Genomic DNA, 19,052 nt, shown 5'->3' with positions numbered 1-19,052 from the left:
TCGCTCACGCCTTCATACGCTGTGTTACAAAAAGGTACGGCCAAACTTTCAGGAAACATTCCTCACACACATAGAAAGAAAATATGTTATGTGGACATGGTCCGGAAACGCTTACTTTCCACGTTAGAGCTCATTTTATTACTTCTCTTCAAATCACATTAATCATGGAATGGAAACACACAGCAACAGAAGGTACCAGCGTGACTTCAAACACTTTGTTACAGGAAATGTTCAAAATGTCCTCCGTTAGCGAGGATACATGCATCCACCCTCCGTCGCATGGAATCCCTGATGCGCTGATGCAGCCCTGGAGAATGGCGTATTGTATCACAGCCGTCCACAATACGAGCACGAAGAGTCTCTACATTTGGTACCGAGGTTGCGTAGACAAGAGCTTTCAAATGCCCCCATAAATGAAAGAGGGTTGAGGTCAGGAGAGTGTGGAGGCCATGGAATTGGTCCGCCTCTACCAATCCATCGGTCACCGAATCTGTTGTTGAGAAGCGTACGAACACTTCGACTGAAATGTGCAGGAGCTCCATCGTGCATGAACCACATGTTGTGTCGTACTTGTAAAGGCACATGTTATGGCAGCACAGGTAGAGGAACCCCTATGAAATCATGATAACGTGCTTCATTGAGCGTAGGTGGAAGAACATGGGGCCCAATCAAGACATCACCAACGATGCCTGCCCAAACTTTCACAGAAAATCTGTGTTGATGACTGATTGCACAATTGCGTGCGGATTCTCGTCAGCCCACACATGTTGATTGTGAAAATTTACAATTTGATCACATACTGACGAAACAAATATGAGCTCTAACATGGAAATCAAGCGTTTCCGGGCACATGTCCACATAACATCTTTTCTTTATTTGTGTGTGAGGAATGTTTCCTGAAAGTTTGGCCGTACCTTTTTGTAACACCCTGTAGACGCTGAAGTCCTTCCGCAACTGGTGTTTGCTGCTTAGATCGTTTAACTTGGGGGAAAGTGACAAAAGTCAGTCACCTAACATTCTTCCCCGTAGATATGTTTTTGGAGAATGTCCGCCTTGAACAAACCACATATATATATTTTTTCTCTCTTTATATTTCGCCGACATGTTTCGCTAAAGGATCAGCATAATCAGTGGCCTTTTATTATCTGTCTATAAAACAGGAAAATGCTCTTTACTATTTGTACATACATAAATCTGATGTTTTAATTTGCAAATTTGAAAAGCAGACAAAGTTTTTTATATATACATATATATGACTTGTTACCAGATACTGGAGTTTTCTTGGATTTTTATGTTTTTTATTGTAGTTATTTTCTTTATGATTGTCTTCTGATACCATATAGAATTTAATGTAGCACAGTTATTTTCTTCGAAATTTTTTGCAGTTGGGAATGTTATGGTTATGCCTAATGTTAAGTAATTCTATGTGGAAGATTATGAGTGTGTTTGTAATAAATAATGAATAACAATGATAATGAGGGTATGGCATTGGCGGCCGGGAGACCCTTCGCGGGGCGGTTCAGCCGCCGCTCCACAAGTTCTTTAACGCCGCTACGGCGACTTGCCAGTGAATGAGGATGAAATGATGATGAAAGACACACAACACCCAGTCATCTCGAGGCAAAGAAAATTCCTGACCCCGCCGGGAATCGAACCCGGGACCCCGCGGTAAGCGAGAACGCTACCGCAAGACCACGAGCCACGGACAGTGTGTTTGTAATATGCTTCACTTACTTTTTCTAGTTTCCCCTTTATCTTCACTATGAAGACCTGCTTTATTAAGTCAAAAGGTGAGGAGCAAAACGTCTTTGACTGAGTGCGCCACCCTATTCTTCCCGAGCCACGATAATAGTTTCCAGATGACTTCTCAGATGATTGTGCAAAATACCTTCTTGTACTTCTTCGTCTTTTCATCTTTTCTTCTGGCCACTGTTATATTGCTGTTGTTTCTAGTGTCTAGTGTCGATACAGCCTTCAACATTTCCTCATGTACAGATCGTATATTTACAGTTTCGTTGAGACATTTCAGTGTCATCTTTATGTACGATTATAGTATAAGCTGAGTAAATGAATTAAAATTTGTGCTATGGCCAGGACTTGAACCGAAGTTTCTTTGCTTACTAAGCAGAAATACTGACCATTTATTTTTTATCTCATTTTGTTCTATATTGTTCCTTGAATTCGTTCGGGATGGACGTCAGATGACACCCGTTCGGATTCGTCGTTGATCCGTTCACTCAGTTTTCTTTATTGCAGAGGATAGCTAACCTTCTGACTGAACACGCTGAGCTACCGTACCGGCAACCATGACATGGCCGCAGCACTACGGCTAACATTACTGCACAGACTACTACAGTCCAATGCCCTCCCCAACATAAATTTCATATCTTCAGCTTGTTTTCCCCCTTCATCGCCGTTATTCTTGGTCTATGCTGAATAAATGAATTAAAAGTAAACAAGGAGACCTTGGTTCAAGCCTCGGCCATGGCACAAATTTAATTCATTTATTCAGGCTGCACCATTCCGCAGATATAGATGAGAGTTAAATGTCTTGAGGAAAATGTAATTATAAGATCTATACGATCACCTGAGGTACAAGATTTCTCCATTATAACCAACGCTGGGGTGTTGTTCCAGTACTGGAGAGCCCTGGCAATAGTGACAATTTAGTGGAAAATAAGCTGAAGATATGAATGGAAGTTTGTGTTGCACTGGGCTTGGGTAGTCCATGCAGGAAAGTTACCCATAGCGCTGCAGTGCTGTAATAGTCAGCAAGTCCCAGCCATGGCACAAAATGTAATTTATTCATTCAACTTACACTACTATCGTAGATTTTCTCTTTTGCTGCAAATTACCATTTATGGTAATGGAATTAAACTTAATGCAGTTTTCTACACTCCTGGAAATGGAAAAAAGAACACATTGACACCGGTGTGTCAGACCCATTATACTTGCTCCGGACACTGCGAGAGGGCTGTACAAGCAATGATCACACGCACGGCACAGCCGACACACCAGGAACCGCGGTGTTGGCCGTCGAATGGCGCTAGCTGCACAGCATTTGTGCACCGCCGCCGTCAGTGTCAGCCAGTTTGCCTTGGCATACGGAGCTCCATCGCAGTCTTTAACACTGGTAGCATGCCGCGACAGCGTGGACCTGAACCGTATGTGCAGTTGACGGACTTTGAGCGAGGGCGTATAGTGGGCATGCGGGAGGCCGGGTGGACGTACCGCCGAATTGCTCAACACGTGGGGCGTGAGGTCTCCGCAGTACATCGATGTTGTCGCCAGTGGTCGGCGGAAGGTGCACGTGCCCGTCGACCCGGGGCCGGACCGCAGCGACGCACGGATGCACGCCAAGATCGTAGGATCCTACGCAGTGCCGTAGGGGACCGCACTGCCACTTCCCAGCAAATTAGGGACACTGTTGCTCCTGGGGTATCGGCGAGGACCATTCGCAACCGTCTCCATGAAGCTGGGCTACGGTCCCGCACACCGTTAGGCCGTCTTCCGCTCACGCCCCAACATCGTGCAGCCTGCCTCCAGTGGTGTCGCGACAGGCGTGAATGGAGGGACGAATGGAGACGTGTCGTCTTCAGCGATGAGAGCCGCTTCTGCCTTGGTGCCAATGATGGTCGTATGCGTGTTTGACGCCGTGCAGGTGAGCGCCACAATCAGGACTGCATACGACCGAGGCACACAGGGCCAACACCCGGCATCATGGTGTGGGGAGCGATCTCCTACACTGGCCGTACACCACTGGTGATCGTCGAGGGGTCACTGAATAGTGCACGGTACATCCAAACCGTCATCGAACCCATCGTTCTACCATTCCTAGACCGGCAAGGAAACTTGCTGTTCCAACAGGACAATGCACGTCCGCATGTTTCCCGTGCCACCCAACGTGCTCTAGAAGGTGTAAGTCAACTACCCTGGCCAGCAAGATCTCCGGATCTGTCCCCCATTGAGCATGTTTGGGACTGGATGAAGCGTCGTCTCACGCGGTCTGCACGTCCAGCACGAACGCTGGTCCAACTGAGGCGCCAGGTGGAAATGGCATGGCAAGCCGTTCCACAGGACTACATCCAGCATCTCTACGATCGTCTCCATGGGAGAATAGCAGCCTGCATTGCTGCGAAAGGTGGATATACACTGTACTAGTGCCGACATTGTGCATGCTCTGTTGCCTGTGTCTATGTGCCTGTGGTTCCGTCAGTGTGATCATGTGATGTATCTGACCCCAGGAATGTGTCAATAAAGTTTCCCCTTCCTGGGACAATGAATTCACGGTGTACTTATTTCAATTTCCAGGAGTGTATTTACTATTGTGCTTTACTGTACAGATTATGTAAAAATATTGGTTTACTAATAAAACAGAAACTGACATTAAATTAAGTTATTGATAACGAACAAATCAAACAGTGAATTGTCAAACGTATATCATTCAGCTGACACGAAAGAGTTGGATACGTCGTTTCACTATCTTTCCTGCAGTACGGTAACGGTAGGTTTCTGGACAGTAATTCCGTACAGACTTATACCTACTGTGGCCCAATTAAAAGCTATCATTTATGTGATTGTAATTCAGAAACACTCTGTAACCACTGCCTGTAGTGTTACGTGAACCAGTTTACAAGAAAACAAACAATATTAAATTTCAATGTATTTTTGTACTTTTTGCAGAATGAGGCCTCTGGTATTTCTTGCGGAAAAGGTGAGTCAAGTTTGAGACAATCTTTAATAAAATAACACATCTACAGTCACAAGGAAATCGTCGTATTCTCTATAATTGTAATATTTAAGTAAGTCTAAATATTTATAATATCTATATAGGTAAGCGCTTTGGGTTTTATTCAAATCTCTTCCCAACATTGTTTAAGATTAATACTTCCGGTAACTGTAACGTTACCATGTTCGTAGTCGCAAAAAGTAACAACAAATTGTCGACTATCACAGAGTTAAGCAAGCTTACTTATATCGATGTAAATGTAACGAACAAGCAATTTTCCTTGTCGACTGTTTCACTGTATTGCTTTTCTAAGTTACTGTAGCAAATAATTATTATTGAAGTATTTTTTTACTTTCATTATCCAAGGTGTTATTCTTATTTCCTTATGTAGTGTGCTTCCACATTCTTGTACACTTTCTCATATCTGAAATCCAGTGTTCTGACATCAGTCGGCTAATACAAAGATAACTGAAGCCTTCTCTGACTTGCACTATCACTCTTAAACACTGGTCCTGTGAAGTGTGATAATATAAACAACTGTATAACCTGCCAAAAATCTCTTAATTTCATTACAAGAGTGAAACGCTTTTTCTATCAACAATTTGGGAGAAGAAAATGTACTGAAAATATTCGTCCTCAAAAACAGTCCATAAACGGCAAGACCTTGTGATGTTTGTATGCAACAAATGCATTTCTTTTCCATTACATACACAATTCCATACAAGTGGACTTGAATCCGTTTGTATCTACTGTTAGCGTGTTTTGTGTCACACGCTCCCAATTTTCTAGGAGAAGACAAAATAGTGATAAAAAAACGAAACTTGAATCTATTACTGAAGGTAATATGACCAATGCCATATAAACAGATTGAAACACGGCTGTCTGTCAGCAACGGTATGCAAATTTCAACGGAGAAATAACTCAGCCAACAGGTTGCAAATAATTTTTAATACATTGACCTAGTTTTCGACACCTCTAAGAATGTCTTCATCAGAATCAAATTTTAACAACCGTACAGTTATATTGCGAGCTGTCCATAGTCAAAACTATGAGCACACATGCTCAAGTCAAAAACTAAGTAGTTTCAGAGTTTGGTACGCATACCTTGTAATAAACAATGTATTCTAATTTATTTGCACCAATTTAGCTGAGTTATTTCTTCGTTGAATGCTGTATATTAAAATATGCTGACTCTTAAGCCAAAAGTCCCTCCCCACCATGAACCATGGACCTAGCAGCGTCGACACGACTTGCGTTCGTCTACGATTAGACAGCCATACGTAGGTGCAACCACAAAGTGGGATGGGGTACGGGGTTCAAGGGGGGGGGGGGGGGGGCAGCGGCATCTGTTGACAGGCGAAACAAACCTGTGGTTCCTGAAGAGGGGCAGCAGCCTTTTCAGTAGTTGCAGGGGCAAGGGTCTGCACGATTGACTGTTGTGGCCTTGTAATATCAACCTAAATGGCTTTTTGCGCCAGTACTGTGAATGGTTGAAAACAAGGGGAAACAAACGCAGCTATTTTTCCTGAGGGCATGTAGCTGTGCTGTATGATTAAATGATGCTGGCATTCTCTTGGATAAAATATTCCTTAGGTAAAGTAGTCCCACATTGAAATATCCGGTTGAGGGCTGCTCGGGATTATGTCGTCATCAGGAAAAACAAAACTGGCACTCCAACGTCCGACCATGGAATGTTAGATCCCTTAATGTGGCAGAAAGTTTAGAAAATTTAAAAAGGGAAATGGATAGATTGAAGTCCATATAGTGGCGATTTGGGGGCGGTGGCGGATAAACAGGACTTCTGCTCTAATAATGAATATGAAAATAGTAATGTGGGTAAGCTTCTATGGGCAGCACAGTCCATGCATTACCGTGAACCAGACAGATACAAAGCTAACACCCATCACAGTAGTACAAGTTTATATGCCAGCCTCGTAGCCGACATAGACAAAAAGCCAAAACACACCACAGAGGTCCAAGTTTATATGCCACCTAACTCCACAGATGAAGATATTTAAACAAATGACATAAAAGGGATATTTCAGATAATTAAGGGAGAAGAAAATTTAACTGGAATTCCGTTGTAGGAAGAGAAGCGAAAGTAGTTCAAGAATAGAAATCGGGGGAAAGAAATGAAAACAGAGGAAGCTGAGCGATAGAAATCTGCTCAGACCCTAATATAATCGTTCGTAATACTTGGTTTAAGAGTCATGAAAGAAGGATGTAGATTTGGAAAAGATCAGGAGGCATCGGAAGATTTCTGATAGAGTATGTAACGGTAAGGCAGAATCTCTTCATCACATTTAAAGCTGTCAGACATTTCCAGAAGTAGGTGTGGACTCTGATCACATTTTATTGGTTATGAACATCAGATTAAAACGGAAGAAATCGAAGAAAAGTAGGAAAGTAGGGAGATGAGTCTCAGTTAAGTTGAAAGAAGCTGAGGTTTTTGAGAATTTCAGTGGGTGCATTAGGCAATAATTGAATAGAACAGGGGAAAAGAGTACAGTAGAAGACGACTGGATAGCTTTGAGAGATGAAATAGTGAAAGCAGCAGATGATAAACAATAGATAAAAAGAGAAGACATAATGGAAACTGTTGGATAACACAGGAGATATTGAATTTAACTAATGAAAAGAGAAAATATTAAAACGCAGTAAATTAAGCAAATGAAATGATACACAAACATCTAAATAACTGAGATTGACAGGAACTGCAAAATGGCTAGAGAACAACTGTGACGATATAGAAGCATACGTAACTAGGGGACGTATAGATACAGCCTAAGGAACGTTAAACAGGCCTTTGGAGAAAAGAGAAGCTACTGTACGAATATAAAGAGCATAGATAGAAGAAAAACAATACTAATCAAGGCAGGGAAACCTGAAAGATGGAGTTTATAGAGGAGCTGTACGAGATACATAGATTTGAAGGCAATATTATAGAAAGGGAAGAGGAAGTAGATGAAGATGAGATGGGAAGTTACATTGCGAGCAGAATTTGAGACAGCACTGAACAACATCAGTCTATATAAGTACCCGGGACTCAGAACTACTGGTACCCAGGGAAGAGCCAACCATGAAAAAAGTATTTCACCTGGTGTGCAAGATGTAGGAGAGAGGCGAAATACCCTCGTACTTCAACAATAATTTAATAATTAATATTCCAAAGAAAGCAGGTACTGGCAGCTGTGAATATTATTTCTCAGAGCCTATCAGTATGTCGTGGTGGGAAAATACTGTGTTTGAATTCCTAAGGGATCAAACTGTGAAGGTCATCTGTCCCTAGATTTACACATTACTTAAACTAACTTATGCTAAGGAAAACACACACACCCATGCCCGAGGGAGGACTAGAACCTCAGGCGGGAGGGTAAAATACTGATACGAATTCTTTACACAAGAGTGAAAAAATTGGTAGAAGCCGAGCTCGGGGAAGATCAGTTTGGACTCTGGACAAATGTAGGAACAAGCGAGGAATTACTGACCCTACGAATTCTCTTAGGAGATAAGTTAAGGAGAGTCAAAACTATGTTCACAGCAATGTTGTCCGGAATATACTCTTTCAGATTCTGAATGTATCAGGGTAAAATACAGGGATCCAAAGGCTATTTACAACTTGTACTGAAACGAGACGGAAGATACCGATGTTATTCAATCTGTACAATTAGCAAGCAGTAAAGAAAAATAAAGAGTAGAAATTAAAGTTCAGGGAGAAGGGATAAAACGTTGAGGTTGGTAATTCTATGAAGAGACAGCTAAAGACTTGAAAGAACGGCTGAATGGACGGACACTGTCTTGAAAAGAGGATATAAGATGGACTTCAACAAAAGCAAGAGGGTAATGGAATTTAGACGAATTAAGTAAGGCGATGCTGGGTCAATTAGATTAGGAAACGAAACACTTAAATTAGTAGATGAGGTTTCCTGTTTGGGTAGCAAAATAACATATGATGGTTGAAATAAATAGGATATAAAATGTAGACTGGCAATGACAGGAGAAGTGTTTCTGAAGTAGCGAAATTTGTTAACATCGAATATAGTATTAGGGAATTATCCTGATATATTTGTCTCGAGTGTAGCGCTGTATGGAAGTGAAACTTGGACGATAAACAGTTTAGCCAAGAAGAGAACAGAGGCTTTTGAAATATATTGCTACAGAAAAATGCTGAAGATAGATGGGTAAATCAGGTAATTAATGTGGTGGTATTGAACATAAATGGGGAGAAAAGAAATTTGTGGCACAACCTGACTAGAAGAAATGAATTTACAGGCCAAATTCTGAGATAGCAAAGGCTCACCAATTCCGTACTGGATGGAAGTGTGGACAGTAAAAATGGTAGAGGAAGACCAAGGTACGAGCATAGTAAGAATATTCAAAATGATGCATGTTACAATAGCTATTCGGAGAAGATGAGAGTAACATGGAGAGCTTCATCAGACCAGTCTTCGGACTGAAGTTCCCAACAAGAACAAAAACATGATAAAAAAGGAAGCGAGGTCGGGGAAGATACTGAAGCACATAGAGCAATATTGTGCTATAAGTTAATAGTGTTTGGTATCGTGTAGCTTTCCACTTCACAGTCATACAGCAGCCAGTTGACGTGGCGCTGCTAGGATCCGTTAACGGCTGTAGATCTGATTTGTGCGACCATACTCCATGTTGTGACTTCTTGTTCTATCTGGTAATGGATGTTGATGGCCTATGTAGCGAGTCGATGATTCACCGAGTAGTTCCAAAAACACTACATATTAAGAGAAGTCTTATCTTGAAAGGACATGCGTGACAGATATGTGCGATTTCGTCTCGCATAAAGAGAAACCATTTTGGCGAACACACAGAATTCACAAGCAGTCTGTGAAATCTTGTTTTTCCGGAAGGTACAGCAGATGAGGCGGTGTCACGTACGGATCTACTCAGTACAAACACAGATTACTGTTATGTAGGCCACGCAGGTTTACTCAAAGTTAAAACCATCAGATGCCAAACTAGGACGTATCATCTGTGCCTCATCACTCAAACTAGCTTTCCTCCAGCGGTTGCTTATTGCCGATGACGTGTGACACGTGTGCAGCAATAGCTAACACGTGCAACTGCTTTGTCCATTAGTGACATTTGCTCAGGCTGACAACTTTTAAGCAATTAGTCAGTTACACCACGCTGTTGGTTCTACTAGCACTGAATCTGACTCTCGCCTCAAACGCTTTTTAGCTGTCCCTCATTGTTCTGTAAATTGTTTACATTTTCCTGTACTTTGACAATGTACACTGTGACCAAGACAGCTTTGAACAACTTTTGTGGTCGTCTGCGTACAGAGGAAACCCTACGTTCGAGAGTAACAGCCTCATTCTAGTTCCCTCTGCGTCCCTAGTTCCGTCCCACACAGTAGACCGATTAATGATTAACTATTTCATGGTTTCCTGCAGTCACATCGTACAATTTAATGTGAAAGTCTGTCAGTAAGTAAAGACAGATTTTATTTCGCACTGTGGTAAACGCGAAGCTGTCACAAATGCCACAAACAACATGTGACCGAAAAGCTGTCTGTGAATATTGGTGAAGTCTTCATTCCTCACTAATTTCTTGATCATTAAGTCACGTTTTACAGACTCCCGAAATGCCTAATAATCCATGAATGCTTATACGAAAGGACTTCAAAAGTAAGTTACTTATTATTATGACAGGCCAAATAAGTGTTTCTGAATTCTGCGCAACACGTGAAATAGACACACTACCCTATGTTTATAAAAAAAAGTCGCCTAGTATATATAAACAACGGTTTGAGCCTTCTACCAACCGTTCAATCCCTCGACGAGAAAAATTCGCACCTTGGCCACGAAGCCTATCGCGAATGGGTGTGTGAACATCCTCATCGTTGGCAAATCTCTTTCACCCTATGTCCCTTTGGCTAGCAGAACAATTGGAAATCGCACATTGCACAGTGTGGAGGACGTTTTTAAATCTCCCATCGAAAGCGTTGAAGCGAAGCTTGCGATGTGCACGACGTGTGGGGTGTTGCATTGTTGTGCAGGAGAACACTGATGTTTACTTTTCCACGCCTCTTTTACAGGAATTCTTCCCTCTCAAGAATCGTAGTGTCCCGTGTACTTCAGCTTTGGAGTACGTTTCCAGTTGCCGTGTCTTTTCACTCGAACCCTGTCATGCAGCAGCAGAACTATGTCTGCAGGAAACTGGGAACAGATTGTGCTCTTCTGACAGTGAGAGTCACTCTTTTTGCGCAATGGTCTCAGCTTGGATCGGCTTGTGTAAGTCACTGTCTGAATTCCATCTAAATCTACACCTATATTTTCCGAACCATTGCGAAGTGCATGGCAGAGGGTACGTTCAATTGTATCAGTTATTATAGTTTTTCTCGTTCGATTCACAAATGGAGCTCGAGAAGAATGATTTTTAATGCCTCCGTACATGCTGTAATTAATCTCATCTTGTCCTGACGATCCCTACGGGAGTGATACGTAGCTGGTTTTAGTACATTCTTAGAGCCATAATTTAATGCCGTTTCTTGAAACTTCTTTGGAATGTTTACGTCTATCTTCAAGAGTCTGATGGTTAAGTTTCTTCAGCATCTCCACACCATTCTCATGTGCATCAAACAAACCTGTGACCATTCGTGCTGCCATTCTCAATATATACGCTCAATATCCCCTGCTAGTTCTATATGGTATGGGTTCCACACACTTGAGCAATATTCTGAGATGGGTCGCACCAAGTGACTTGTAAGCAATCTCATTTGTAAACTGATTGCATTTCCCCTGTATTCTACCGATAAAACAAAGTCTGCCACCTGCTTCACCGATGAATGAGCCTATGTGATCATTCCATTTCATGTACGCTCAGGTACTTGTATGACTCGACTGATTCATACACTACAATTTTTTTCCTTTTTCTGATGTGCACAGTCTTCATTTCCGAACATTTGAAGCAAGTTGACAATATTTGCACCGTTTTGAAACCTTACCACGATCTTAATGAATATTTATGAAGTTTCTTTCAGACAGTACTTCATTATAAAAAACTGCATCATCGCCAAAAAGTGTGAGATTCTTATCAATATTGTCCGTAAGGTCATTAGTGTAAAGTATGGCCCAAAAAGAACGCGTGGATTTCAACTACTATAATTGGCTCTATTTTGATTACATACTGTACTTAAATCACTACAACTGGCAATGTTCCAAATTCATGAAGTGTCATGTTTTTCATGTTTTAAAGTTTACCACCACTTTAGTCAACATGTCATGTGAAACAGCAGCAATTTTTTGACGAATTGCAACTTTCAGGGCATTGAGTGTACGAGGTTTGTTGAAATACACTTTACGTTTTAGGTAATCACAAACCGACAAATCTGGCAAGCTTGCTGGCCAATAGACATCGCCGAAACGTGATATCACGTGTTGCGGAAACCTTTCTCGAACAACTGCTATGGCAGCATCAGCCGAGTGGGCTTTGGTTCCATATTGTTGGAAACACATGTCTGCCATGTTCATCTCTAAAGTGTCCAGTTGTCGCCGCACGAAACTGCGTAGCATTACAATGTCACGTGCAGCATTCACTCTTACACTAACACCGCCTTCTTAAAAAAAGAATAAGGCCGAACGATTCCAACCTTTGACACTCCACACCACACTGTCACTTTTTCACTGTGCAGTAGTTTTTGATGCACCTCTTCTGGATTGTCCGCTGCCCAAGAGCGACAGTTTTGTTTGTTTACATAACCGTCTTAGTGGCAGTGCACTTTATCGCTCATCATCAACACGTCAGCAGCAGCAAGAACACCAACCATTCTGTCACAAAATTGTCCCCGTTCACCATAATCACGGTCGTGAATCTTCTTCACGATCACAGTTTTGAAAGGAAGAAAATGTAACTCGCCCTTGTTGATGCGCTGCAGCGAACGACGAGATAAGCCCAGAGTTGGAGCACGCCACCTGGCGGAGCGGCGAGGACTTAGAAAAAACGGATGTTCTCACTCCATCGACACAATTCAGCGTTCGCACCGTGCTAGGACGACCAGGCGACGCCTGCTTCATGACTGATCCAGTTGCGCGAAAATACCACTCCAACGCAATATTGTATCGAACCATTTCGCGGAGCATTGAAGTATGTACGGCAAAGTCGTGGAACTGCAATCACAGGTTCATTACTTTAGAAGAAATGTTCAACAGCGAAAACGCGATGATGCACATTCAACTGCGCCCACTGCTACTGAAACTGGACGCCCTAATCTACAAAACGACAGGTTCCCCCCACCTTGCCATTCCACTCCCACTACGCAAGTCAAATCCACGCGTTCTTTCTGCGACTCCCGTTACAACATGAGCAGAAAGGGCCCCAACACACTCCCTGGGGCATCCAAATTACGTTTAGTCTCTCACTGCTGATGTTTGAATCATATGTTTTTGCAGTACAATGACTTGATTTTTCAATGCACCAAGCATTTTATTTGAAAATATACCGATGAGCATTCTGAGAGACATCATTTTCGCTGCCTGCACACGGATCCACTAAGAGGTGCTTGACAGTGGCGCTTCTGCAGACGAAGTATTGGTTTAAATGGGCGCCTTCAGACGTGCAGCGCCACCGTCCTTCTGTGGTGCTCACACCGAAACCTCCAAATGGTTCAAATGGCTCTGAGCACTATGGAAATTAACATCTGAGGTCATCAGTCCCCTAGAAATTAGAACTACTTAAACCTAACTAACCTAAAGACATCACACACATCCAAGCCCGAGGAAGGATTCGAACCTGCGACCGTAGCGGTTGCGCGGTTCCAGACTGAAGCGCCTAGAACCGCTCGGTCACAAAGGTCTGCCCGAAACCTCCAGATGTCAGACAGAATGACATGTGGACATTGTGTGTCGACAGAGTATCAACCAAATCACCGATTTAGTTCGTGCTGTCTGCTGTCGTCCAGTAGAAGACGCGTAAACGGTGATTAAGGGTAACACCAGAACTACGGAGTACGGGCAAACCGTATCTGTGATTTCTGAATCTGGAGATCTATGATGGTAGGTGTGTTGATAGAGCGTCTTACTAAGGGTGACGATTTCGAAACTCTCTGAAGGAGATTCTTTTTAACAAATTACATGTGAAATTATGTAGGAGAACGTTTTTCTGCTACGTAAAAGGACGTTTCAGAGTTCGTAGCAATGTTCTTTTGGCAGTCTGCTTTCGCTTGTTAGTTGAAAATTTTCTCCCATATAACAATTTCACGCTCTACCATTTTTTTCTTTTTTCATCTCATTTTGTTCGTTTATTTCGTTGCGTGTGGTCGGGGCAGACGTCCCATGACACCCGTTCAAGCTCGTCTTTGATCTATTCAATCTTTTTTCTATTATTACAGGAAATAGCTAACCCTCCGACCGATCACGCTCAGCTGCCGTGCCGGCCGAACTCACCTACCATACATCTTCACATTCAGGGTTAACGGATATGATTTGCCAATATTCCGTAGTTCTGATGTTACTTTTAATTACCGTTTACGCATCTTGTACTGGATGGCAGCACACAACACAAACTAAATCGGTGTTTTGGTTAATACTCTATCGACACAATGTTTGGTACCGATCTGAGTGTCTGATATCTGGAGGTTTGGGTGTCAGTGAGAAATTACCGCCACCGGTGGCAAAAGCGCCACTGGACCAGCGCTTGCGGAACATGCTTCCAACAGCGGCCGTTATACGAAGCAACTTGATGGCGCTGCTGGCTGCCAAAGCAGTAGTTGACGCCGCATGTTGAAAGACGGCGCATAACGTATTGCAATTGCGGCTCGTTTTTCTTTGGTAGAACTGTCCTGTACGTCGTATTGTTGGCTAGAAACAGCAGTACACAAGAGTTGAACTGTGAATATGAAAAACATTCATTGATATGCAACATAGAGCGTGAGGAATATTCGTATGAACAACAGAAAACTACTTACCATACGTTAGAGGCAAACACTCTTCAGAGAAGACGACGATTGGAGAGGGGCCACTCACATTTCCTCCAGCTTGTGTGGAGTGTGTTGACATGTCATGTATCATACAAGTACACAGAATGGCTTCAGATCTGTAGTTGTCTCGATCAAAAACAAAATTGTGCAACATACAGCAAATATTTACAATATGTGCATAAAATTCTGGAGATACATTCGAAGGCCGATCCAAAATTCTGCACTCTTTAGCCAGAATGCCAAAAATATTTTCTAGCCCCACAGAGATTGTACTGAAAACTCTTTGTAAAGATATTGTCTCCTTATTTACGCACTAAGAAAGATGGCATGCCGAAACGTTGACGACAAGAAGAAAGTAATCTGAGCCTTCACAAAACTGCCTACTTTAAGGAAATGTACACTACTGGCCATTAAAATTGCTACACCAAGAAGAAAAGCAGATGATAAGCGGGTATTCATTGGACATATATATTATACTAGAACTGACATGTGATTACATTTTCACGCAATTTTGGTGCATAGATCCTGAGAAATCAGTACCCAGAACAACCACCTCTGGCCGTAATAACTGCCTTGATACGCCTGGGCGTTGAGTCAAACAGAGCTCGGATGGCGTGTACAGGTACAGCTGCCTATGCAGCTTCAACACGATACCACAGTTCATCAAGAGTAGTGAATGGCATATTGCTCGGCCACCGTTGACCAGACGTTTTCAATTGGTGAGAGATCTGGAGTATGTGCTGGCAAGGGCAGCAGTCGAACATTTTCTTTATCCAGAAAGGCCCGTACAGGACCTCCCCATGCAGTCGTGCATTATCCTTCTGAAATGTAGGGTTTCGCAGGGATCGAATGAAGGGTAGAGTCTCTGGTCGCAACACATCTGAAATGTAACGTCCACTATTCAAAGTGCCGTCAGTGCGAACAAGAGGTGACCGAGACGTGTAGCCAATGACACCCCATACCAACACACCGGGTGATACGCAGGTATGGCGGTACCGAATACTAGCTTCCAATGTGCGTTCACCGCGATGTCGCCAAACACGGATGCGAGCATCATGATGCTGTAAACAGAACCTGGATTCATCCGAAAAAATGACGTTTTGCTATTCGTGCAGCCAGGTTCGTCGTTGAGTACACCATCGCAGGCGCTCCTGTCTGTGATACAGCGTCAAGGGTAACTGCAGCCATGGTCTCCAAGCTGATAGTCCATGCTGCTGCAAACGTCGTGGAACTGTACGTGCAGATGGTTTTTGTTCTTGCAAACGTCCCCATCTGTTGACTCAGGGATAGGGATATGGCTGCACGATCCGTACAGCCATGCGGATAAGATGCCTGTCCTCTCGACTGCCGGTGATACGAGGCCTTTGGGATCCAGCACGGCGTTCCGTATTACCGTCCTGAACCCACCGATTCCATATTCTGCTAACAGTCATTGGATCTCGACCAACGCGAGCAGCAATGTCGCGATACGATAAACCGCAATCGCGACAGGCTACAATTGACCTTCACCAAAGTCGGAAACCTGATGGTACGCATTTCTCCTCCTTACACGAGGCATCACAACGTTTCACCAGGCAACGCCGGTCAACTGCGGTTTGTATATGAGAAATCGGTAGGAAACTTTCCTCATGTCAGCACGTTGTAGGTGTCGCCACCGGCGCCAACCTTGTTTGAATGCTGTGAAAAGCTAATCATTTGCATATCACGGCATCTTCTTCCTGTCGGTTAAATTTCGTGTCTATAGGACGTCATCTTCGTATTGTAGCAATTTAATGGCCAGTAGTGTAACTTCATTGCCAATTGACTTACGAAGCAATCAATTCTTGAACACGGGTCAGTCTGGCGATCTTATATTTGCTCCAACCTCAAAGAACATGCGACTGCGGTGGGAATCACACATAGCCTACAAGAATATCGAGAAAATATGTTCGTTGTCATAGTGAAACGACCCACAGTCAGCTGTCTTTTTTGATATATTTACCATCTGTTGCCGTCACACAGTTGGGTAAATTGGCTAGCTACTTCGTAAACCTTTCCTTCGAGATATAGTGGCACCCAGGATTTGTTTTGAAATTACCTCTTTTTGATTTTACCATTCAGAAAGGGGAGTGAAAGTGAGGTATCGTGCTCATCGAACGGAACCGCAAGAAGGCGGCGTGGGAGATGAAATCGGTGCAGCGCGGAGACAAAGCAGCCGCTTTTCTTTCCAGAAGTGCCCTGTGAAGGCACGGTGTGCTGGAGAGTAGCACATCTCGGTGGCTCGCGTGAAGCGGGCCTATATCCTTTCACGTTGTTTACTTACCTACAATGAGAACTGAGGGCTGAAGTGAAATTGCACAGCGATTTGTAAATGTCATGAGGGTTGCGAATAACTTGAGCTTTGCTAGTTGGCGAAACAGGTCACATACAGTCGGTGGTGAACGAGATTAAGGGAAGTGACCTTTTGGGTTATCATTGTTTTCGTGATTTTGACGACGAAGAAATTTTCGGAAAAAACTGTAGTTGTCATTTTCTTTTTCCTCGGTTTTATTTGCAATTCTCTGATTGTCGAAAGCACTTCATCTTCAACATTGTCACTGTTTTTCGATCTTCGCTATATGGTGTTAATTTCGTCTTATATATTTTGTTTATTTTTATCACAAACAGTTTTCGGTAGAGAATATCTCTCTTTGTTCATTTTAAATTTGGCAGATAAACTGAAAACTGCAAACTCGTAGAACCAAGAGAAACACATTCGTCTCTCAGCGAAAGTCGAGTTTTGAATGAACGGTATAAACAATTCGACATAGACCTAATCAGAGAGGTGGTGGTTTTTGTCAGAGCCACAAAGGCGGTATTGGCCTTTCGGTGTATGTCAAAGGTGGCCGACGAGCTACACCGTGGTAAAGCGTACGTGAGCAACACCCATATCGCGCGGCCGCCGTGTGCCAAAAATACAAACAAATTTAAACCTTAGTAAATGATAATGATATAATTGTTATATTTCAGTGTTATTCGTTGGGGTTGTAATATAAAACAAAACAAAAATTTACGCATGTAGCCTCACTAAGCTTAAGACTCGTCCCCCACCTTCCCCCTCTTGTAACACGATATCAAACTTTCTTGACCCATTTCCTCTCCCTTAACGTGTGATGTAATTTACGGATGGCCCCATGCTCCCATAAGGCAAGCCCAATTTGGTTTCCCAACACTTTCTACAATCATCTCAGAAGAGTTCAGGTGTGACTCTGGCAAGAGGGTCATTACGTATTTTCGGACATGTTCTTGTTCATCACAGCTATTAACTTTGCTCAAAAGAACACGTCGTCACCAAGACGTTAACCTAATAAACTACTTTTCTTCCAACAAAGCAGTAGCTAAAACAAGTGCTCCCTGAACCTACCTCTGTCTCTCTTCAAAAATAAACAACCGATCAACTGACGTAGAAACGTTAGATTCACTAACAAATACTTCATATTTTAAGAGGTTTCTAGAGATTATTTATAGAAGTAAACAATGCTAATAGTAATAAAAGAACAATTTTCCGAATGCAAAAGTTACTACACAGTGTTAAGAGGACTTACCACATACAGTGATTCCAAAAAGTATTCGTCTAGTTGTAATTTTTTTAAAAAAACTAAATATTTGTCAGGTGAAAGGAGGGAACGTAAAATGTGAACATCCAGTCATATGCAACGAACCGTGGTAAATCATTGTTATTGATGTATAAGGAAATAAATACATCCATAGCGATAACAAATTTGACGAAATGGACGTTTCTTCAAGGGCTACTTCAAAAAGTATTCGTCCACTCATATTTTTCGTAATTTACAATCTGAAAACGTAATTTCAATTACAAAAATTAATCTTTAGTGGGGTTCCCCTTTGCAGCTATTACTGCTGGTAGTCGTCTGGGTATGCATCAGTGAAACTGTGAGGGCGTCCGGTACGTGGTTGGTTTCTTAATGATTTTGTTGCGCAAAATCGATCTATTATCGACTAAACCGTCGATCTAGGTCTACCGACTACTTTAGCAATCTCGTAAGAAGATTTGCACTTATTATGTAATCGCAGAATAAGTTTTCTTTCGATCAGCTTTGTCTCATTTCCCTTACGGCCCATGGTGCTAGTTCCACTGTATCGGCGCCGTTCTGAACCACATCAGGCGATAGAGTGGGGCAGCGCACGGTTGACTCTAATGTGTGCCGTGGGTAAGTGTTGTGTTTTAATTACTGCGCGCAGAATTTCGGCATATTTAGATGGTGGACGAATAGTTTATGAACTAGCTCTTGAATTACATTTTCTATTTTGTTAACCTTGCTGTCGATTTGGATGTATGTCTTTCCTTGCTTTTCAACTAAAATGAATTACCGAGGTACTTCTTACATGACTGGC

The 19,052-nt window shown here is 42.6% G+C and overlaps 1 protein-coding gene across 2 annotated transcripts in view; it reads left to right on the top strand.

The window, feature by feature from the left end:
• The window catches only part of LOC126162524 (macrophage mannose receptor 1-like), a 163,707-nt gene that overhangs the window by 19,775 nt on the left and 124,880 nt on the right, over positions 1 to 19,052 (top strand). For both annotated transcript variants that reach the window (XM_049919096.1, XM_049919095.1), the window contains exon 3: positions 4,684 to 4,714. In XM_049919096.1, coding sequence (XP_049775053.1) covers positions 4,684 to 4,714 — 31 coding nt within the window. The remainder of the gene's footprint in view (positions 1 to 4,683; positions 4,715 to 19,052) is intronic.

This window comes from Schistocerca cancellata, chromosome 2, assembly GCF_023864275.1.
Source record: "Schistocerca cancellata isolate TAMUIC-IGC-003103 chromosome 2, iqSchCanc2.1, whole genome shotgun sequence".
Classification (NCBI taxonomy): domain Eukaryota; kingdom Metazoa; phylum Arthropoda; class Insecta; order Orthoptera; family Acrididae; genus Schistocerca; species Schistocerca cancellata.
Note: the sequence above shows the minus strand (reverse complement) of the source record. Positions and strands in the feature narration are given on the sequence as shown.